This window comes from Thrips palmi, unplaced genomic scaffold (genome assembly GCF_012932325.1).
Source record: "Thrips palmi isolate BJ-2018 unplaced genomic scaffold, TpBJ-2018v1 HiC_scaffold_11, whole genome shotgun sequence".
Lineage (NCBI taxonomy): Eukaryota > Metazoa > Arthropoda > Insecta > Thysanoptera > Thripidae > Thrips > Thrips palmi.
In genome coordinates, this window is record NW_023144622.1 from 2,935,222 (window position 1) to 2,958,493 (window position 23,272).

The following is a 23,272-nucleotide window of genomic DNA, read 5'->3' on the forward strand; positions in this document are numbered from 1 at the left end:
CCGTTGGGTTGTTCTCGGTGGTGGTCGCCTGGTTCATCACCGTGGTGGTGCGCCTCGTGGCATCCACCTAACCCGTAGTGCGTTACTCCATCAACTGGTGGGCCCTATGTCGTGTCTCCGAACGTGGTTGTTCGCTCTATCGTGTGGCGATCGGCAGTTGTCTCCCAATGTCGTGCGATGTTACCGGTGTGTTTCTCGCCGCACTGTTTGCAAGCGGTTGTCTCGCAGGCGTGGAACGGTACCTGGGGCGTGGAGCGTGGTGAGTACCGGCTGTGTGGCGTCTGGAAGCGATGTTCTGGGCTCATATCGGACGGTTTACCGTGTAGTCCTTGGCGGTAGCCGGTGGTATTTTTGTTTGATGCGGTGTGATTGTTTCTTCGGTGGTGTGCGCTGGTGTGTCTCTACCCGTGTGGTGGCGCCTCGTGGCAATCCACCTTGATACCGCTAGTGGCGTAGTCTACTTCCTCAACGTGGTGGGCCCTTCGTGTTCGTCACATGGTGGTTGTTGCTCATGTCGTGGTGGCTGGAGGCAGTGTCGTTCCCCTATGTCGTGCGATCGTTGCGGTGTGTTTCTCGAGGTCTGCTAGCGGTTGTCCTCAGGCCGTGGCCTAAACGTACCGGGGCAGCGTGTCTCGCGGTAGCAGTAGCCAGCAAGTGGTTGCTGGGAACCAGGAGTGGTGCGGACAGTGGTAGGCGCGAACCTGGCCTGCGTGTCGAGGAGTGAATCTGCGTTGTGTCTCGCCACTGTGTAATCGTTGTGCTCGGCCCGCTGTGGAGCATTCTGTGTCTCTGTCGGTCTGGCGAATGTGTCCTTGTGTGTCCGGCAGCTGGCTGCGAGCCGTGGTAGTCGGATCTCGGGGACCGGGTATGAGTGTCGCTCGGTCGACGGTAATCGTTTTCTGGACGCGTATCGTCGCGTTTGATGGTGTGTCCTATCAACAGTAGTCTCATGGTCATGTAGTGGTTTCTGGATACGTTGTGTGTGTTTCTGGAGTGGTGGTTTCGCTTGGGTTGTCGTCTCTCCTGTTTGCTCTCGTGTACTCACCGTGTGTTCGCCGTCATGGGGTGTTCCTTCCATGTTGGTCCGTGCGTATTCGTTCCATGGTGTGTTGCTGGTCGTTTTGTTGTCCGTGACATTGTTCTCTAATCGTGAGCGTCGTGGCCGTGTCTGTAGCCTGAGTCGTGTCGACTTTACGGTGTGGTTGTCTCGGACTGTGTCCTAGAGTTAGGTGGGGGCTGGCGTGTGCGTGCGAGTACTTTCGTGGTGGGGCTGGTGTAGCTGTTCGGACCTGCCTAGTGTGAGTGGTGCGGGGGTGTGTGATGTGTGTGTTGTTCGGCGAGTACTTCGTTGAATCGGGGGCGGAATCTCTGTTGTTCGTTTTGGTCTCGCCCATTGAAGTGTACCCGATGGTAGTCTCCTGGATGCCTGTCGAGGGGAGCCCGGTGGTAGTGGGAACAGATGATTCGCCATCGGTTCGACCTGTGTAATACTGTGTGGTCGTCTCGGGACGAAGCGTAGTCGACTTTTCTGGACGCGTACTCATGAAATCGCGACTGGTTTGTGACTCGGTGCTAGTCCTCATATCGGACAGAGTAGTCTCAGCCGTGGTCATGTACCTTGTGGTTTCTGGATAGCCGGTTGTGGTGAATTTGTTTTCTTGCAGAGTGGTGGTTTCAGCCGCTTGGGTTGTCGTCTCTCTACCGCGCTGTGTGGTGGGCTGCCTCGTGGTCTCAAATCCACCAGTGGTGGAATATACGCCCGCCTCAGTGGCGGTAGTCTCACCTTCCATCACACCCGTTGAGTAGGGCCCTGATGTCGTAGTCTCCGATTCAAACATGGTGGTTGTCTCGGCTACCATTGTCGTTGGTTTCTGGCTCGACGATCGCGTGACAGTTGTTTCGTCTCCCCTAATCGTCGTGGGCGATTCTGTTGGGACCCAGGTGGTCGTTTCTCGACCTGCCAATGTCGTCGTTTCGACTTGTCTAAAGCCGGTCGTGGTTGTCTCGTCCAGAGTACCTGTTGTGCCATAAAAGCGAGTTGTACCCTCAGTGGGCAGGCCCGTGGAAGTCTCGTCGGTAACGCCAGTAGCCGAGGGTTCAAACGTGGTCTGACGTTGTGTGGTGGAAGTCAAACCAAGCTGAGTGGTTGTCTCAGGGAAACCAGTGGTAGTGCCGTCAGAACCTGTGCCCTGGCGCTGGTCGAGAGGAGGCTGGAACGTTCTGGGCGGCATTGTCGTCTCGGAGCCAACTGTGGTGTAATACTGCGTTGTTGTCTCGGCCCGCTGAGTGGTAGACATTTCCTGTTGGGTGCTCTGGAATCCGCGGCTCGTGGGAGCGTCGGTAAAAACTGTCGTTTCCTCTGTTGTTGTCCTGGCGCCAGCCATTGTGGTCTCGCCCATTGAAGTGTACCCGATGGTAGTCTCCTGGATGCCTGTCGAGGGGAGCCCGGTGGTAGTGGGAACAGATGATTCGCCATCGGTTCGACCTGTGTAATACTGTGTGGTCGTCTCGGGACGAAGCGTAGTCGACTTTTCTGGACGCGTACTCATGAAATCGCGACTGGTTTGTGACTCGGTGCTAGTCCTCATATCGGACAGAGTAGTCTCAGCCGTGGTCATGTACCTTGTGGTTTCTGGATAGCCGGTTGTGGTGAATTTGTTTTCTTGCAGAGTGGTGGTTTCAGCCGCTTGGGTTGTCGTCTCTCTACCGCGCTGTGTGGTGGGCTGCCTCGTGGTCTCAAATCCACCAGTGGTGGAATATACGCCCGCCTCAGTGGCGGTAGTCTCACCTTCCATCACACCCGTTGAGTAGGGCCCTGATGTCGTAGTCTCCGAGTCAAACATGGTGGTTGTCTCGGCTTCCATTGTCGTTGGTTTCTGGCTCGACGATCGCGTGACAGTTGTTTCGTCTCCCCTAATCGTCGTGGGCGATTCTGTTGAGACCCAGGTGGTCGTTTCTCGACCTGCCAATGTCGTCGTTTCGACTTGTCTAAAGCCGGTCGTGGTTGTCTCGTCCAGAGTACCTGTTGTGCCATAAAAGCGAGTTGTACCCTCAGTGGGCAGGCCCGTGGAAGTCTCGTCGGTAACGCCAGTAGCCGAGGGTTCAAACGTGGTCTGACGTTGTGTGGTGGAAGTCAAACCAAGCTGAGTGGTTGTCTCAGGGAAACCAGTGGTAGTGCCGTCAGAACCTGTGCCCTGGCGCTGGTCGAGAGGAGGCTGGAACGTTCTGGGCGGCATTGTCGTCTCGGAGCCAACTGTGGTGTAATACTGCGTTGTTGTCTCGGCCCGCTGAGTGGTAGACATTTCCTGTTGCGTGCTCTGGAATCCGCGGCTCGTGGGAGCGTCGGTAAAAACTGTCGTTCCCTCTGTTGTTGTCCTGGCGCCAGCCATTGTGGTCTCGCCCATTGAAGTGTACCCAATGGTAGTCTCCTGGATGCCTGTCGAGGGGAGCCCGGTGGTAGTGGGAACAGATGATTCGCCATCGGTTCGACCTGTGTAATACTGTGTTGTCGTCTCGGGTCGAAGCGTTGTTAATGTCTTCGAATAAGATGTTGTTTCTGGGCCTTCAGTCGTGGCGTATGGCGCTCTGGTCTCTTCAGCTTCGATGGTTGTTGTGAACGGCGTAGTCAATTCCCTTGTTGTTTTTTGGCCACTTGTAGTAGAATAAAAATACGTTGACTCTGTTGTTGTGTCTGGGGTGCTCGTTGTTTTGTAAGGCGTTGAGGTTTCTGTCGTGTCTGGGCTTATCGTAGAAGAATAATCAGTCGTTGACTCTTTCATTGTACCTGGGTTCTCTGTCGTTGTGTATAGGCTTGTAGTATAGGTCGCTGACTCAGTCGTGTTTTCCGGGTTGCCAGTTGTATATTGTGTAGTCGGTTCCGTTGCCATGTTTTTATTTTCCGTTGAGTAATAATTCGTTGACTCTGTCGTTGTTTCTGAGTTGCTTGTTGTTTCATAAGGCGTGGTTGTTTCTGTTGTCTCGTCCAGGCCACCCTTAGTAGAATAATATGTCGTTGAATCTGTTGCCGTGAATGGGCTGCTTGTAGCAGTATACTCAGTTGTTGACATTGTAGTAGTTTCTGGGTTGCTTGTTGATTTGTCAGTCTTTGACTCTGTTGTTGTATCTTGGTTGCCCGTTGTTGTGTACTGCGTAGTCGACTCCATTGTTGTTTCTTGCCTACTTGTAGAAGTATAGGATGCTGATTCTGTCGTGGTTTGCGGGTTGCCAGTTGTGTATTGTGTGGTCGGTTCCGTTGCCATGTTAAGGTTTTGCGTGGAATAGTAAGTCGTTGACTCTGTCGTTGTTTGTGGGTTGCTTGTTGATTTGTAAGGCGTGGTTTCTGAAGTCACGTCTAGAGGGCCCGTAGTAGAATAATAGGTCGTTGAGTCAGTTGTCGCGTATGGGCTGCCCGTAGCAGTATATTCAGTTGTTGACTCTGTCGTGGTTTCTGGGTTGCCTGTTGTTTTTTCAGTCGCAAACTCTGTTGTGGTATCTGTGTTGCCTGTTGTTGGGTTCTGCGTGGTTGTCTCGATTGTTGTTTCTAGGCTTCTTGTAGTAGAATCGGTCGCTGACTCCGTTGTGGTTTCCGGGCTGCTTGTTGTGTATTGTGTAGTTGGTTCCGTTGTTATGTCTAGGTTTCGCGTTGAATAGTGAGTCGCTGACTCTGTCGTTGTTTCAGGGTAGTTTGTTGTTTTATAGGGCGTAGATGCTTCTGTTGTGTCTAAGCTGCCTGTAGTAGAATAGTAAGTTGTAGACTCTATCGTGGCAGCTTCATTTTCCGTTGTGGTGTAAAGCGTTGTTCGTTCCGTTGTCATGTCTGATCCAGTCGTGGAATAGTAAGTGGTTGACTCTGTCGTGGCATCCCCTTCGTTAGTTGTTGTTGTGTAGTGCGTAGTCGGTTCCACTGTTGTGGAGAAATACAAAGAATTTTCTTTTTCTTTGACAGTAGTGAAAGTTGATGCGACTGTCGCTTCAGTTGTTGTTAGTAAGTCGATTGTAGCTGGAAAGTCAGAAGACAAGGTCGTAGTTTGCAGAAACGACTTAGAGGACCCTGGTGTTGGGACGGTTACTATCATATTAGGTTTGGAATCATTAGCCTTACGTTGTTCAAGTCCTACCACTATCCTAGGAGTTGTCGTCTGCGTATCTGAGATAATTTCTTTTGAGTCAGTTACGTTGTACGGATTTTTGAAACACCGACGACCATTGTCGTTTAAAAAGCCTTGAGGGCAGTAGCACACCGGTCTGTGTTTGCGCACTTTGCATTGAAAGCCCCGGCCGCAACTGGTGCTGAGGGTGCAAGGGTTTACGCACTCCCCACTAACGCAGGCCTGTGTCTCTGTGCAGTTGACATCCGAAGTGCAGGGCACTGAGGAACAATGACAATATCAACATATGTACAGGGATTAGTATCACACATACTTACTTCATATGACCTCCCAAACACACATTAGAGTTTAAAACTCATCTATACATATGTTAGGTTAGTTACGTGAAATGACCAAGCCACTATGTGCAAACCAAGTAAAGAACTTCTTCTTTACGTTGGGTGTGAATTGGTGAAAACATGAGTGACCATACCTCATGTTAATTTTGTAACCTCTACACAGTAATGTGAAGTAAGAGAGACAGCTTCCAAGGAAAAGAGGACAGAGGAAACAGGAAGACGCACTCCTTCCGAGTACCGGCCACGTTGGCGATCATTTTGTCCCACTCAAAAAAATTAGTCGTATATTAGAGTCCAGTCTGTCTATCGCTTACAAGGCGTTCTCCATTTCTGTTTCTGCCGCCGCATTTCAAAACTATTTAAGCTACTTATGTCGGTGATTTACCTTTCGTACATCCGCTTTTTTGGTCAGAATCGAATCCTTGTGGGCAGAACTTGCAAACGGCTCTGTGCTCTTCCACGTAGCAAGGTGCGCCCTGGGGGCAGGTCACGTTGGTGCAAGGATCCGTGCAACGGAAGTCAATGCAGGCCAACCCCTGGGGACAGCCGCTGTCCCGGAGGCAGATGGACAGCTCCGGGTGGCAGTCCGCCGTGCACAGGCAGACGGGCTTGTGGTCGAGCACTTGGCAGGACTTGTTGGAGGGGCATGACTTGGCGGCACACGGGTTGACGCAGCGTCCACCCGTGCAGGCCCTGTTCGAGGCGCAGTCTTCGTTTCTTGAGCACTCGGGCCGCTCCGGCGCGCACGTCAGCTCTCCAAGCTCGTTGACGACGAAGCCAGTCTTGCACACGCACACGGGGCGGTGGTGGCGCACCTGGCACTTCTTGGAGGTCTCGCACGACAGCGACACGCACGGGTCGCGGCACTCGCCCGAGCGGCAGGCCAAACTGTCCGAGCAGTCCGAGTCCGAGCGGCACGCCCCGAGCGAGGGGGCGCCGGACTCGCGCACTGAGGGTCGGGTCGGCACGCTTTGAGTGGCTGCCCTACATAGCACTGGGGACACGCGCAGCGCGGCCGGTGGAGCAGGGGCGTACAGAGTGCGTTGAGGCCGCAAGCGGCCCGAAGAGAACACGGGTCCACACACTGACCGCCAACGCAGGCGCGTTCAAGGGAACAGTCTGAATCACTTGCGCATTGGCTCGCTAAGGGCGGCACGGAGAAACAGAGAAACAACGATAATAGTAAAGGGAGGAGAAAAAGGGAAAGGAAAAAACAGAGAGACTGGAAGAACCGTGAAAGGAGAGATACTTCTCACCATGCATCGTGAATGACAGCAAGGTAAGGATGGCCTTAACACAGGAAGAAATATTTACACAAGCTTCCCTCCAGAAAAAAACAAAATCTATCCACAAAACAGATAATTCGACTAAGGAAAAAACGACTTTTGAAGTGAGTGAGAATGCTCCTTTCACAGTTCCCAATCTGTCTTATCAGTAACGTAGACTTCCGGTTGGCTGTACAATGGTTGGTTAAATCTATACATGATGCCTATGTTTTGGGTGGAACTGTAGCTGTACATTACGAGATAATTATATGTTAGTGACAAGGCAGATTGGAATACTGTATGCATTCCACAAAATAAATCAACATCTACCCCGTTTATGTACACAATGTGCGGCTCTGAGCCTCAGGAGTGTAGGCACACGTCATAAATGAATTAATTTCATTGAACAAGTACTACTTTACTGGTGTCTTGGCCCCGAGCTTGGCCCTTAGTTTCAGGTTTGCGGTGGCGGATCATTACTCTGAACTTGCAAAAGAGCAAAATTGTCTCTGAAAATGTGACTGTATTTTGAAAAGGCCGATCCGTGTGCGTGCACATCCCTCGGCGTCTCTCGCCCCGGGTGGGGCGGCCAGTGACTTTAGCGAACGTATGTACAGCACTCCCCCACCCCCTCGCTCTGCAGTGTGAAGGGTCCTACCTTGCTGGCAGGCCACGTCAGGGTGTCCAGAGGACCCTGGCGGGCATCGGCACACGAAACCGGACCGCTGGCGCACGCACTCGGCGCCGTCTCCACATCCCAGGGTTCGGCAGTCGGACGGGCCACGCTCGATGGTGCCTGCGGGAGGAGGAGGCACAGAGGGTTGTTTAGGCGGCTCTCTCGCACAGCAAACTGGGAGCGGATGTGTTGGAACTTACATTCGTGGAGAGGGTCGCCGGACGGGTAGTTGGGCGGGCAGTAGCACTGCGCCTGCACCCCGTTGACGATGCGGCAGTCGGCGTTGACTCCGCACTGCACGTCTCGGCACAGGTCACGCAGCGACGCCTCGCAGACGCAGCCTCGGTACGGATCACCGCGGCAGCCGGGGGCGCAGCTACACTCGAAGCCGCCCACCACGTCGCGGCAGCGCGCGTTGTCGCCGCAAGGGTTGCGCAGGCACTCCTCGCCGGCCTGGCGGCACTCGACTTGCGGGTTGCCGATCTTGCCGGGCGGGCACGAGCACTGCGCGCGGCGCGCCACCACGCGGCACTGCGCGTAGGCACCGCACGCGCCGGGCTCGAGGCACGGGTTGCGGCACGCCTTGTCCGGGCCGCACCGCTTGTTGGGCTCGCAGTCGCTGTCCTCCAGGCACTCGTACTGCGTGCAGGCCTTGGTGGGCTCGCCCTGGAAGCCGTCCGGGCACAGGCACAGCGCGCGGTGGTCGGAGACGCGGCACAGCGCGTTGAGCCCGCACGGCGACACGCCGCACGGGTCGCCGCACTGGCCGTTGAGGCAGGCACGATCGTTGGGGCAGTCCGCGTGCGAGCGGCAGCCCGGCAGGCAGGAGCCGGCCACGCAGATGAGGCCGGCGGGGCAGCTGTTGGCCAGGGAGCACTTGACGCGGCACCGGCCCTGCTCGCAGCTCTCGCCGCAGTCGCAGTCCTGGGGGCCGCCGCAGCGCGACGCGCAGTAGCCCACCTCGTCGCAGTCGCAGGGGCCGTTGTCCGCCCCGCAGCGGCGCGCCGGCTTGACGCACGCCACCAGGGGGTCGCCCAGCAGCGCGGCCGGGCACGAGCACTGCACGTTGTGGTTCGACACGCGGCACTGCGCGCACGAACCACACGTGGTTGCACCCTCGCACGGGTCTGGGGGAGGAAGGGAACATCAATCCACAGTAACAGGTATTCATTAGGCCAAAAGGGTGATTTAAAATCACCAGACACTTGTCAAAGCACCACCTTTAGTTTTAAAAATGGAATGGTCGGCCCCAGACACTCACCTCTGCACTGTTTGTCGATGCAGGCCTGGTTGTCGGGGCACACCACGTCGCTCCTGCAGCCCACGTCACACAGCCGGTTCTCGCAGATCTGTCCGGGTCCGCACTTGCTGTCCGAGTTGCAGACGGCCTTGCAGACGCCGCCCACGCATCGCTCGTCCGAGAGGCAGTCGATGTCCCTGCAGAGAGGCTCCGGTTAGCATGGGCACGGACGGGGAAGGGAGAACGCAACATAGATTTTAATTAGTTCAAGTGAGGCGGATTGTTGGACAAATAGCAGTCTGGCTCGTCTCGAGGAGCGACTGTCGTTACTTGTTACTCCATTAGTGGACGCGTTTATGTACACGCGGGGTTAGCTACTCACGTGCGACACACAGACATGCACAGCCCGGCGTAGCAGGCCTGGCTGTCGGCGCAGTCAGGGCCGCGCTGGCAGCTGGTGGTGGGGTGGCGGCAGCCGACCTGGGCGTCGCCGATGAGGGGCGCGGGGCACGAGCAGGCCTTCTGGTGGTTGCGCATGGCGCAGCGCGCGTTGGTCCCGCAGGCCGTGGGCGAGGCGCACAGGTCGATGCACTTGCTGCCGACGCAGGCGCGGTCGCCGGGGCAGCCCGAGTCGCTGCGGCAGCCCGCCACGCACATGAGGGCCTCGCAGACCTCGCCGGAGCGGCAGTCGTCGTCGCGGCGGCACAGCGGCTTGCACACGCCGGCCGGGACGTCGCAGCGCTCGTTGCCGAGACAGCCCACGTCGGAGGAGCAGACGGGCCGGCAGGAGCCTTCCAGGCACGTCGCGCCCAGCGGGCACTGCCTGTTCTCCGCGCACGGCAGCGCGGGCGTGCGCACGCAGGCCACCTTGGCGGTGGGGTTGGGCACGAAGCCGTCCTGGCACGAGCAGCTGGCGCGCTGGTTGGACACGGTGCACACGGCGTTGGGCCCGCACGTGGACGCCTGGCAGGGGTTGACGCAGCGGTTGTCGCGGCAGGACTCGCTGCCGCTGCAGTCTCCGTCGTCGTGGCACCCGAACATGCACATGTTGTGGAGGCAGATGTGTCCCAGGAAGCAGTCGTTGTCCACGCGGCACGTCAGGATGCAGTTGCCCTTGAGGCACTTCTCGTTGAAGGCGCACTCGTCGTCGCCGCGGCACACCGGCAGGCACATGCTGTCGCGGCAGCTGTTGCCCGCGCTGCAGTCGGACGTCGAGTCGCAGGACACGGGGATGCGCACGCACTCCACGTCGTGGTTGCCGGTGAAGCCCGCCGGGCAGGAGCACACCTTGCGGTGGCTCAGCACGCGGCACTCGGCGTTCATGCCGCACGCGTTGCGCTGGTCGCACACGTTGCTGCACTGGCCGCGGACGCACTGCTCCGTGAGCCCGCACTCCTCGTCGGACAGGCAGGACGGCCGGCAGAGCTCGCCGTAGCAGTAGGTGTTGGCGGGGCAGTCCTTGGGGGTCTTGCAGGGCACGGGCTGCGGCCGGCAGCCCACCGTCATGTCGTTGGGGTTGCCCTCGTAGCCGGCGCGGCACTCGCACGCTCCAGTGTGCTTGCGCGCCACGCAGTCCGCGTTGGGCCCGCACCGCGTCGACTCGCAGATGTCCTTGCACTTGGGCACGCCGTTGGCGCGCGTGCACTCGGCCGCGGCGGGGCAGTCCTCGTTCTTCTCGCACTCCACTGGCGCGTGGCAGCCGTCGCGGTAGGGGTCGCCCACCGTCCCGAGCGGGCACAGGCACTTGAAGGAGCCGCGGGCATTCTCGCACCGCGCCAGCGGCCCGCAGGGTGAGTCCGCGCAGAAGTCGATGAGTTTGCAGCCGGCGTGCGGGTCGCCCGTGTAGCCCGGCTGGCAGAAGCAGACCTGCTGGTGGGCCTGGGCCGAGCACAGCGCGTTGCGGCCGCACGGGTTCTCCACCAGGCAGGCGATCTTGCACATGAAGTTGTCGCAGAGCTTGTCGTTGGAGCAGTCGTCGTCGCCCCGGCACTCGATGGGCTGGCAGCCGATCTTGTCGTCGGTGGGGTTGCCGTGGTGGCCGGGCTTGCAGGAGCACAGCGCCGTGTGGTCCCTCGCGGCGCACTCGGCGTTGCGGCCGCACAGCACGGGGCCCTCGCACGCGTCCACGCACTCGGCCTGGCCCAGCGAGTTGGCGCGGCACTGCTCCGAGGCGCCGCAGTCGTCGTCCGCGCGGCACCGCACCTCCTGCACGCAGATGTTGTTCTGGCAGAACTGGTACTCGGGGCAGCTGGAGTTGGACCGGCAGGTGGGTTGGCAGGCGCCCTGGATGCACAGCTGGTCGCCGATGCACTCCCTGGCGGTGGAGCAGAGCGACGTGCAGATGCCGCCGCTGCAGCGGGTACCCGCGGGGCACTGTGAGTCGCCGGCGCAGTACTGTACGCTGACGCAGCCCAGGTGGGGGTCGCCGGTGGAGCCTGGCTGGCAGGCGCACACGGCCACGTGGTTGGCGGGGCTGCAGGTGGCGCGTCGGCCGCAGACGTTGGGCAGCGAGCAGGGGTCCACGCAGTGCGCGTCGATGCAGGCCTTGCTGGCGGGGCAGTCGTTGCTGTCGGAGCACTCCAGGCGCACGCACTCGACGCGCGGGTCGCCGCGTGTCTGCGGCGGGCACCTACACTGCGGGGCGTGCGCGGACACGACGCACTGCGCGTTGGCGCCGCACGCGCGCTCCGCCAGGCAGGGGTTGCGGCAGCGTCCCTCGAGGCACGCCGCCGTGGCGGGGCAGTCCGAGTCCGTGAAGCAGTCGCCCGGCTTGCGGCAGCCCGCGCGGACGGGGTCGCCCACCAGGCCGTCGGCGCACGCGCACGCGAAGCTGCCGGGGCTGTTCTGGCAGACGGCGCTGGAGTGGCACGGGCTGTTCTGGCACTCGTCGATGTCCTGGCAGCGGCCGTCCTCGAACACGTAGCCCGCGAAGCACGAGCACACGCCCTGGTGGCGCTGGGCCTTGCACGTCCCGCGGCCGCAATTGACCTGGTCGCAGGGGTTCATGCACTTGTAGCTCTCCAGGTGGCAGAAGCGGTCCGAAGGGCAGTCGTCGCTCGTGAGGCACTCGACGCGGAAGCAGCCCACGTTGGGGTCGTTGGGGTCGCCCAGGTTGCCGGCGGGGCAGGAGCAGGACGGCGCGTGGTCGAACACGTTGCAGACGGCGTTGGGGCCGCAGCGGACGCCCGCGCTGCAGGGGTCCGTACAGCGGCCCTGGACGCAGGCCAGCGTGTCGCTGCAGTCGCTGTGGCGCCGGCACTCGCTGGGCTTGACGCAGCCGGGCTCCAGGAAGGGGTCGCCCACCGTGCCCTCCTGGCACGAGCACTGGTACGAGCCGGGGACGTTGGTGCAGCGCGCGCTGGGGTGGCAGGGGTTCTGCTCGCACTCGTCGACGTCCTTACAGCCGCGCGGCGTGGACGTGAAGCCGCTGCCGCACAGGCACTTGTTCCCGCGACACACTTGACTAGCCTCGCAGTCGCCGTCCGAGCTGCAGCCGGGCCGGCAGGTGCCCTCCACGCACACCTCGCCCGTCAGGCAGTTGCTGTCGCCGTAGCACACCTTGACGCAGAAGTTGGCGGCGCAGCGCTCGCCCACCGCGCAGTTGTCGTTGTCGGCGCAGGGCAGTCGGCACAGGTTGTTGACGCAGGAGTGGGCGGACGGGCAGTAGGCCGAGGCGCCGCCGCAGCGCGCGGGCACGCGCACGCAGCCTTGCTGAGGCGTCGGCGTGCCCTGGAAGCCCTCGGGGCAGCTGCAGACGGTGGCGTGGTCGCGACACGAGCACAGCGCGTTGGCGCCGCACACGTTGTCCTGCTGGCAAGGGTCCTGGCACTTGTTGTTGACGCAGGCGTGCTGCGAGGGGCAGTCCCGGTTGGAGCGGCAGCCCAGCGCGCACACGCCGTTGACGCACGCCTGTCCGGACGAGCACTGCGAGTGGCCTGCGCACGGCAGCACGCACGTCTTCTGCACGCAGCGCTCGCCGGCGGAGCAGTCCTCGGCGTTGCGGCACACCACCTTGCACTGGCCGTTGATGCAGGCGTCGCCGGCGCAGTCCGCGTCCGAGACGCAGCCCGACGCGGTGCGCACGCAGCCGGACACGGGCCCGGCCGCCACGGGGTCGAACTTGAGCGGGCACGAGCAGACGGGCTTCCTGTTGATGACGGCGCACAGCGCGTTGGGGCCACACGCGCCGTCGCAGGGGTTGACGCAGCGGCCGGCCTGGCACACGGCCTGCGGGGGGCAGTCCTCGTCGCCGCGCGGGCAGTTACCCTCGGGCCGGCAGCCCGACGTCAGCGGGTCGCCCACCAGCCCGGGCGGGCAGCGGCAGACGTGGCCGGCGGGGGCGGTGGCCGAGAGCTCGCAGATGGCGGTGGGGTGGCAGGGGTTGGGGCTGCACACCTCCGTGGCCACGCACTCCACCTCGGGCAGCGGGTTGGCGCGGAAGCCCGGCGGGCACTGGCAGGTGGCGCGGTGGTCCTCTGCGATGCACACGGCGTTGTCTCCGCACGAGCCCTCCTCGCAGGCGTCGTGGCACGTGTGCGTCAGCCGGTTGCAGAGCTGCGACGCCGGGCAGTCCAGGTTGTACACGCAGGGCACCTCGCGGCACCCGTTGGCGGGGTCGTTGGGGTCGCCGGCGTACGGCCCGGGCGGGCACTGGCACTGCGCCACGTGGTTGTTGACGGCGCACACGGCGCGCGGCCCGCAGTTGGCCTTCTCGCAGGCGGGTCTGCACTTGAGCGCGCCGCTGGCGTCCGCTCGGCACGTGTCCGACTGGGGGCACTGCGCGTCCGTGTCGCACTCGTTGCGCGTCACGGCGTGGCAGCCCGTGCGGTCGTTGGGGTTGCCGGTGAAGTCGGGCAGGCACTGGCACTGGCCGTGGTGCGCCACCGCGCTGCAGATGGCGTTGGGCGGGCAGGTGAACTCCGCGCACACGGGGACGCACTTGAGCACGCCGACGGCGTCCGGGCGGCAGGCGGCGATCTGCTGGCACTCGTTGTCCGAGGTGCAGTCCGGCAGCGAGGGCTTCTCGCACACGCTGGTCACCGGGTTCCACACGTAGCCGTCGCGGCAGCTGCAGGCGGGGTGGCCGCTGGCGTCCACGCTGCAGACCTCGTTGGAGCCACAGGCCACGTTCAGGCAGGGGTTGATGCACGCCGACACGCCGTTGGGGCTGAGCGCGCAGATGAGACCCTTGACGCAGTCCTGGTCCGAGTGGCACTCGCCCTTGGGCGCGGCGCGTTCGGGCGCGCAGCCGGTCACCTGATCGCCGGGGTTGCCGAAGAATCCGTCGGCGCAGATGCAGGACGAGCGGTGGTGGTTGGCCACGCACAGCGCGTTGGGCCCGCACTGCAGCTTGGAGCACGCGTCCACGCACTTGCGCGTCCCGCGGCCCAGCTGGAAGCAGATGTCCGAGTCGGGGCAGTCGAGGTCGTTCTGGCACTGGCCCTGCTGCTGGCAGCCCTTCTTCTTGTCCTTGGGGTTGCCGCTCAGCCCGGGCGGGCACACGCACTGGCCGGCCACGCAGCCGGCGCGCGGGCCGCACTCCACGCCGTCGCAGGGGTTCCTGCAGCGGCCCTTGGTGCACGAGTATCTGCGGGGCACGGCAGGGGCATGCAAGGTGAGGCTTCAGCCAGACTCGGCAGGGCCAAGCCGCGGCTCACCGGATGGAAGTTGATTTTTCGACAGCGCGCCGGTTCGCGAGTTGGTGGTTTTTAAGGAGTTAAGTTCGAAGTGGAAACAACGAGCATTGTCTAATTTTCAGAACGAAGTGAATTTGTCTTTCTTGATTAGTAATTGAAAATATGGTACTGCTTTCAAGATCTATATCTACTCCAAATAAATTCAATTAGATAAAAAACTGGTTCTTTTAAAAGGAAAATAAGCTTTGCTAAATCAAGTTGTTTCCTCCTCGGTTAAGTTAGTTGAAAAATCAAGTTTCATCGGGTGGGTAAAGAGCAAGCACAAACACAGTATATACAATGAGGGTAGTCAAAAATTAAGACTGTACAACACACAGGGTATGAGTGAGCGATGAGTGTGTCAGTTCGGGGCGCGCGGCGGCGCGGACGACTCACCCGTTGGGGCAGGTCACCTCCTTGCCGCACTTGCAGTCGGCGGGGTTGTTGCAGACGCGCGGCCCCAGGGCCAGGCACACGCTGAAGGGGTTTCCGGCGAAGCCCTGCTTGCAGCGGCAGTCGTACGCGCCGGGCGTGTTGATGCAGACCGCGTTGCTGCCGCACGCGACGCCGGCGCTGCACTCGTCCACGTCGAAGCACTGGATGTAGGGGTTGCCGGTGAAGCCGGGCGGGCAGAGGCACTCGATGTCGCGCATGCCGTCGCGGCACACGGCGCCCTGGCCGCACGTGTTGGCCGTGCACGACTGGCGCGCCTCCTGGCCGCAGCCCTCGTACGGGTTGCCGATGCTGCCCGCGTTGCACACGCACCGGTTCTCGTCCACGCCGTACTCGCAGTGCGCGTTCAGGCCGCACCCGGGCTGGCACTGCGGCCCGATCACCGCTGCGGGGGAGGCACAAGTCAGTGTCACATTGCGTCAACCAAGGACTAAATAATGAATTCGTTTGACAACTATGAGAGGCCGCCGTTCCCGAAGTACGACATTATCTTTCTGGCGGACGCCATATTGATTGACGCAATAAGCTTTTTCCAGAGAGCAAAGTTGTTGAAATACTTACGTGGCATGCAGAGGTAGTCTGGGTTGCCGATGAAGAACGGGTCGCACACGCACTTGTTGGTGTTCTTGTCGCAGGTGGCGCCCACGCCGCAGACGACGCCCTCGCAGCGCTGCTTGCAGCGGCCGCCGATGCAGACCATGGGCTCGGCGCAGGGGTTGGCCGCCGAGCACACGTCGGGCACGCAGGAGCCGCCCGCGAACGGGTTGCCCAGGTATCCCTCCACGCAGGCGCAGGTGGGGCCGGCCGCCGTCACGATGCACTGGGCTCCGCGTCCGCACACCATGCCTTCGCAAACTGCCAAAAAGAATTAAAAGTTAGTTAGAACATTTTCCTGGCGGCGAAGAACCGGTGAAAATGGGGTGGGACTTACGCGACACGCATTCTCCGTTGCGACCCTCCGAGAAGCCGATGGCGCAGCGGCACCAGGCCGCGTGGTTCTCGGCCTCGCAGAAGGCGTTGGCGCCGCAGGGCAGGCTGTTGCAGGGGTTGACGCACACGCCGCCCTCGCAGGCCAGCGGGCCGGCGCAGTCCGCGTGCCGGGAGCACTCGCCCTTGGGGGAGATGGCCCCGACGCCTGCGAGTACAAGACGGTCAGCATCGCGGTCGCGCTCAGTCGGACGGACCGCCATGGTCCAGGCCATGTGCCATACTCACATCCTTGCCGGTAGGGGTCGCCGCTGAGCCCGTGCGAGCACACACACTTGTAGCTGCCCTTTTCGTTGATGCAGTGCGCGCCGGCGGCGCACGGGTTCTCGGCGCACTCGTCCACGTCCACGCAGCCGTGCAGCGGGTCGCCCTTGAAGCCGGCCTCGCACAGGCAGCGCGGCGGGTCGCTGGGCGTGCAGCGCGCGTTGATGCCGCACGGGAAGCGCTCGCAGGGGCTCTTGCACTTGTTGTCGTCCAGCGCGTCCGTGAAGAAGGGCGGCGGGCACACGCACTCGCCGGGCTGCACGCACTTCTCGTTGGCCAGGCAGTCGTTGTCCGCCACGCAGCGCACCTGGTTGGGCGAGCACACGCCGTGGTAGGGGTCGCCGCTGGTGCCGAGCGGGCACACGCACTGGTGGGCCCCGGGCTGGTTCACGCACTCGGCGCCGTAGCTGCACATGTGCCGGTTCTCCAGGCACTCGTTGATGTCCTGGCAGATGCCGTTGGCGTCGGGCCGGAAGCCGTGGGGGCACGCGCAGTAGCTGATGCCGCCCGCGATGGTGACGCACTCGGCGCCGCCGGGGCAGACGCCGCCAGCGTCGCAGCCAGGCACGATGCAGTTGCCGTCCACGATCTGGTAGGGCGGCTGGCACTGGCACTCCAGGCTGTTGCACTCTGCGGGGGGAACGAGCGTTAGACGAGTCCGAGCGAACCACACTGACAAACCCTCAGCAGCACCTTACCTTGGCAGGCCGAGAAGGGGTTGCCGTTGAATCCGGGCGGGCAGGCACACTCGTAGCTGCCGGGCAGGTTCTTGCACACGGCGTTGAGGCCGCAGGCGGGCTTGTCGCGCAGCTCGGTGCACTCGTTGACGTCCCTGCACTTGCCCGTGGCCACGTCGCGCAGGTAGCCCTGGCGGCAGATGCACACGTCCGCGCCGCTGGTGTGGTCGGGCACGCACTGCTCCGAGGCGGGGCAGGGCGAGTTGGGTCCGCAGGCGAAGGGCGGGTTGTCCGAGCGCGCGCAGCCACCCTTGTAGGGGTCGCCGCTCAGCCCGGACGGGCACTGGCACGAGAAGCTGCCGGGCTCGTTGAAGCAGACGCCGCTGCCGGGGCAGGGGTTGGCCGCGCATTCATCGATGTCCACGCAGCCGCCCACCACGCCCACCACACCCGTGAAGCCGGGCCGGCACTGGCACTTGGCCTCGTCGCCCGTCAGCATGCACTGCGCGTTGGGGCCGCAGTACACGAACTCGCAGGGGTCTGGCGGCGGGGAAAGCACGGTAAAAACACTGACTTACAGTGGACAGCCTTTCGACAGCCGGGCGGTACTCACGTCTGCAGTCGCTGCCCACGTTGGGCTGCGGGCACAGGCACCGCTTGTTGCTGTCGCACACGGCGTTGCCGGGGCACTCGCTGTCCACGGAGCACGTCACCACGCCGATGCACTTGGTGTGGGCGTCCGGGTCCGGCACCGTGCCCTTGGGGCACTCGCACGTGTAGGCGCCGGGGGTGTTGCGGCACAGCGCGCCCACCCCGCACGCGTCGTGGCGCGCACACTCGTCGATGTCTGCACAGAAAGGGAAAGGTCTGGGTTCAAGTACCGGCGGGGGCGGACGCGTTTTCTCACCGCAGCGCCGACAGGTAGGCAACCCAACGCTCGCCGGTGACGGCCGCGCGGGTGTTGCCTACCTGCCAGGCGCTCGCCGTGCTCGACGCCGCCCAGTGGACCAGATCGACAGAGACGGTGCCGTACTCACCGAGACACTGCTTGTGCGCGTTGCCGGAGAAGCCGGGTTTGCACTGGCACGAAAAGCCACCCGGCGTGTTGGTGCACACCGAGTTGGCGCCGCACTGTCCGAACGGCCCGTTGATCTTGTCGCATTCGTCGATGTCTGCAACAACAACAACAAGGCGTCAGACGCGTCCTTTGGGCACTCCACTGCCTCCAAACCCTCCAGTGGACGCACCGATGCAGCCGGCGGCGATGTTGGCCGGGTTGAACGTCCAGCCGTCTTCGCAGATGCAGTAGGCCTCCTGGCCGTCGGGCTTGCAGTATGCGTGCTGCCCGCACTTGACGTCCTCGCACGGCGCTGCGGGCCAAAAAGTCACCGTTAGCTTCCTCGGAAAACGGCCAGGCCTGGCCAGGCCGGACACGGACAGGCAAGCCAGGCTAGGCCCGCCAGGCCCACGGGGAAGTGGTTAGAATGCATCCGGAGGGAATCGAACGCCACGCCAGGACGCGCTAGAGTGGCGCCTAGCCACAAGCGCGTCTAAGCGCATCGGAGAGAGAGAGAGAGAGGATGCGGTGAGGAGTGGCAGGACTGGAGCGGCAATTAACGCCAGGCAATCGCGGTACGCCCTGGTCCGTTTGAAAATGCCGCCAACATGATAAAAACCCACTGAATTTAATGCAAACATATTTCTACTTTTGAGTTGGTATCAGTATTCTTTTTTTTTCGAGCAGTTGGTTCATCTGGGCGGAAAAGCCGCCAGTATGAGAATAGGGCCACTTTCCCACATGCTGATGACGCGTGGCGAACCAGGCGAACCTGGCTCGGCCAGATAGTAGCGCCACCACACCGCAAGGTGCGCGTGTGGAACAGTGGAGTGGGCCCCGACGCCCCGACCACCGAATTATATTAATTGTTTGCCTTTTCCCACGGAATAGGAGGAAAAAAAATTCTCGACCATTGCTTGTTTTACAACGGTAGTCGAGTGAAATGCAGAATGTGGATGCATTAAGATGCCGCCTTAAGAAACCACAAGAGTAGGCAGTGATTTTAGTTGTTTTTTTTTATTATAAAGTTGCGAGTTGCGAGTGTTGCGTGGCGGTCCTACCTTTGCAGGGCAGGCGCGGCGGCGACCCGACGAAGCCGGTCTCGCAGTCGCAGCGGAACGAGCCGGCCGTGTTGTGGCACGTGGCGCGCGGACCGCACGGGTTGCCGACGCACTCGTCCACGTCCACGCACACGGCGCCCTGCGGCGCGAAGCCCTCCTGGCAGAAGCACTGGCCCTCCAGGCACTCGGCGTTGTTGGTGCAGTCGAAGTTGGACTTGCAGAGGATGTTGACGTCGATCTGCTCGCACGCCACCGTGGGGTGCGGCTTGGCCTGGTAGCCTTGCGGGCACACGCAGTTGTAGCCCGGCGCGGCGTTCTCACACAGCGCGTTGCGGCCGCAGGGCCGGTCCAGCGCCACGCACTCGTCGATGTCTAGCGGGAAGAGGGGGATTAGACTTCCGGAATCGCAAAAAAAACGGTCCCTGTGGGGTAAAAACTAGACAACTACTTTTTTTTTTAAATCGATGCTAGTGTTAAAACAGGCATTCTTGTTGGTCATTGACATGCACAACAAAATATGTACAACAGTCATGCGCATAGATTAACACAGGAATGCAATCTACCACAGAGCTAAACATTTTAAAAAACAACAACATGGAACTGATCCAATCACAAACAACAGCAACAACAACAACAATTGATTGATTCTTACCGACACAGCCCTTGAATGGGTCGCCAGTGTAATCCTCCCGGCATGAGCAAATGAAGCTGCCGACGGTGTCGGTGCAGACCGCATTCTCGCCGCAAGGGTTGTGCGCGCATTCGTTGATGTCTGCAAACGATTGCACTGTCAGAGCCGCGCCGCGCCACGCCACGCCGCGCCACGCCGCGCCACGCCGACGGGACGTGAGACGCGTCAGCGCTAGGCAGAAGCGGGCATCACCATCACACAGCCAGATCCGATTCATGGACAGCGGGTCAATCTAGTTCACCTCTGGCCTTGCTATGGCTAACATCAAACATTTTAATTTTTTTTTTAAATTTTTTGTATTTAGTGAAAACACCGAGGGGGCAACCACGTAGGATGTTTGGGGACACAAGATTTCTTCACACAAGAGATTTCGTTGGGTTTCGTCCATTTTTGATTCTAAAATCGGCTTGTTTTTGCCTTTTTTTGGGGGGAGATTTCGGATTTTCAGAGATTTCTAGAGCTCCAGGGGACACCGGATTACTCGAGTGGTTGCCCCCTCGGAAAATATGACCACAAGCAAGCTGATATTTTTTGCGACTATTCTACTTACTGCTGAGCCACATCGATTCAAACCGCTAAAATTCGAAATCTAATTCTAGTGCATGGGTCGAGGTACTACAGAATAAAGCTTTAAAAAAAAGTGTAGCATGGAAGAAGTTTCCTTTTACTGCAGTGCAAAGGTTTGGAAGCGCTACGTAGGCAACCTGTGGAGAGGAAATCTACAAATTGGAGTGCATCAAGACAAGCGAAGAGGGGAGGGGGACGCATCGCGCCGTAGACGCAGTGCAGTGCCGCGCAGTGCAGCGCTAATGATACAACATTTCGCGATCCGCAGTCGTAAAAGTGCGCGAATGCGGCAAACGCGGCGAACGCCGGAGGAGATTGGTCCACGTACATCTGCGCGATGCATCAACAAGCTGGCGGACGAACAGACAGACAGGCAGACAGACAGGCAGGCGACGGGATGTGTTTTGCACTTCCCGCGAGTAGCACAGGACAGGCAAGGGGACTCCTCGGACGAAGTGGCTGCAAAGCACTGGAAGGCTGCAAGGAAGGAACCTGCGGCGCTGAAAAGGGAGCGACGCTTTCCCGGGTACACTGTCACGCGCCTTGGCGAAAATGTTGTCGTTCCATATCAAATCTCTTGAAATTAAAGATCAGTTTTCAGGGGGAATAGAAAATAGTGGTTGAAAGGTGGGTGGGGGCAGCGTGACGGTGTACCAGGAGCACGTCGAGAATCACTTGAGCAGAGCAAGGATGACGGCCAGGGCTTGGGGGCCCCGCCCGAAGGCCCCACCGTCCACTGCAGCCATGCGTGTCAAGAAGCAATATCAAGCAAGCGGCGGAACGGAACGGACAAGTCACAGCGGTCAAGACCACCGAGGCGGTTTTCAAATTTAAACATCTTTTTTTTTGTTTTTGAATGAAATGAGTCCTAGCTTCGCTGTGACTTTTCCCAATCGCCAGGTTAGCGTGCGTTCGTGCGTCGTGCACGTGCAAGGGGTGGCTGGCACCCCTGGGGTGCTTCACGTGGGCCACGTCGTGGAACGTACTCTCGCAGTACAGCTGGCCCTGTCCGCTGAAGCCCGGCGGGCAGGCGCAGGAGAAGGAGCCCACGGCGTTGGTGCACTTGGCGTTGACGCCGCACGCGTTGGGCCTGCCGCACTCGTTGAGGTCCAGGCACTCCTCGTGCGCCGTCCCCGTGTAGCCCGGCGGGCACGTGCACATCGCGGCCCCGGCCACCGTCGTGCAATTGGCTCCCTTGCCGCACGGGGGCGGCTCCACCGCGCACGCATCCACCTCTACCAATTTGTACATCGTTTTAGGATTTTTTTTACAAAACAGGGGTTACTGTTGCACACCCTCCGATCGGCCCATCGGAGACGTCGTTAGTGGAGAGGAGCCGGAACCAGCACGCCATGGCCTTTTTTTCTCAAAGATTTTTTAAAGTTTTTACTTTTATTTATGAAAATATGCATTTTTTAAATTATAACTTTTTTTAAAGATTTTTTAAAGATTTTAAAAATACTTTTTCATACTTTGGCCGTTGAAATTGACAGAATTTCACTCCAGTAATAATGCGCGTCCAGCCTTGATTAGAACGGACCGAATCCCAATCACGAGGGCTGCCCCGAGACCCAAGGCGTCGGTGCTAATCACCAATCAGAATGCTTCGATCCATCACTCGGACGCCTCATACAGGCGGCAAGGCATGGCATGGCGCGCTGGCCCGGCCCAAGGTTACCGAGAGAGAGCTATTTACACAGAGAAAGACGTACATACATACGTACACACATTCACAAACCGATCATTAGATGCCTGTTACCGCCGTGCACCGTTATTGCACAAACAACGAAATTAATGATTAGACACAACACCGCAGGACGTCGGTTATTTCACTTGTTTGCAAGCTCGATGATCAACGCTGATTTTTCCATCAGTTCACTTTACACAAGATTAAAGATTGTGACTTTCATTATGGCGTGCTGTGTATATACATGGTTATTCGATTTCTCGGAAAAATAATACAAATTAATTGGATTAAGAGCAGACGAGACTGTGTCCAGCGCTCACCTTGGCATCCTTCGAAGGGGTCCCCGTGGCTGCCCTGCGGACAGACGCAACCGGAACGAGCCGGCCATGTTGGTGCAGAGCGCGCCGCGGCCGCACGGCGACCTGGAGCACTCGTCCTCGTCCACGCAGCCGGTGCGGTACGCGTCGCCGTGGAAGCCGTCCGGGCACAGGCACTCGTGGCCGCCAACCACGTTGCGGCACAGCGCGCCCGGGCCGCAGGCCTCGGGGTCCTCGCACTCGTCCAGGTCCACGCACTGCAGGGCAAGGCGGAGCATGCACTGGGTAATGAGCCGTTCCGGGACAGTTTTCGACAAACGGGGCCACCGCCGTCCGTCCACTCGACTCCAGTTTTCCTAGGCATTCGCTTGGATACTTGAATTTATAAAAAAGAAATTGTAGGGTTTTCCCAATTTTTAAGATATTGCAGTTTTTTTTGTTAACTTTTTGAAAAATTAGTAGGCTTTTTTCATTTTAAAAAAATTGTAGTTTTTTTTTAATTGACTGGTAAGATCCACGGTGCGACTTTTGACTCACCACTTCGAAGGGGTTTCCATGGTAACCGGGCAGGCAGGAGCACGAGTAGTTGCCGGGGACGTTGATGCACTGGGCGTTCAGTCCGCAGGCTTCGGGATGCTCGCATTCGTTGATGTCTGCGGGCACACCGTGGCACACGCACACCGTCAAGCTTTACTCAACCCTTTTTCCCTTTTTTTTCAAGCAGAGTCTCCGTGCAATTTAAATGCCGCGATGCATTCCAGTTCGGAGCACGCAGACACACTCCAGCGAGCATGCCTCGTCGGAGGGCCCTGCGCTCCCCCAGCGCCACAGACTCATTTTGAGACTGAAACGTTCTCAAACACGCTTTTATTCAACGTTTTTTTCCGGTCTCGTTGAGGCGAAAATGGCCGCAAATGGACAAACCCGCCGCACGGTGTATTATTTTCCCAGTTATCAAACTGGAGCGACGAAAAAAAAAGACACTCACCTCTGCACTCCTCTTCGCCGTCGCCTTCGAATCCGGGGAGGCAGCGACACAAGAAGTGAGCGGGCAGGTTGCAGCACTCGGCATTGGCCACGCATCGGGCCGCCACTGCCGGGTCGTCACACTCGTTGATGTCTGCAACAGAGCGGCAAAGTGCCTTATTCAACCACCGTCCTGGAAAAAGGCCCGTGTCAGTCAAAGCGGAGCGATCGCAGCGCCGCGGC

The 23,272-nt window shown here is 59.9% G+C and overlaps 1 protein-coding gene across 1 annotated transcript in view; it reads right to left on the reverse strand.

The window, feature by feature from the left end:
* The window catches only part of LOC117639676, a 127,759-nt gene that overhangs the window by 56,707 nt on the left and 47,780 nt on the right, over positions 1–23,272 (reverse strand). Inside the window, 22 exon segments of the mRNA XM_034375552.1 lie at positions 1,290–5,368; positions 5,832–6,368; positions 6,371–6,589; positions 7,370–7,507; positions 7,588–8,514; positions 8,649–8,824; positions 9,010–14,214; positions 14,699–15,140; positions 15,317–15,610; positions 15,687–15,890; positions 15,971–16,636; positions 16,705–17,223; positions 17,297–17,530; positions 17,721–17,855; positions 17,931–18,053; positions 18,802–19,173; positions 19,454–19,573; positions 21,046–21,294; positions 22,067–22,115; positions 22,117–22,320; positions 22,601–22,716; positions 23,052–23,183. Of these exon segments, the coding sequence (XP_034231443.1) occupies positions 1,290–5,368; positions 5,832–6,368; positions 6,371–6,589; positions 7,370–7,507; positions 7,588–8,514; positions 8,649–8,824; positions 9,010–14,214; positions 14,699–15,140; positions 15,317–15,610; positions 15,687–15,890; positions 15,971–16,636; positions 16,705–17,223; positions 17,297–17,530; positions 17,721–17,855; positions 17,931–18,053; positions 18,802–19,173; positions 19,454–19,573; positions 21,046–21,294; positions 22,067–22,115; positions 22,117–22,320; positions 22,601–22,716; positions 23,052–23,183 (15,140 nt within the window).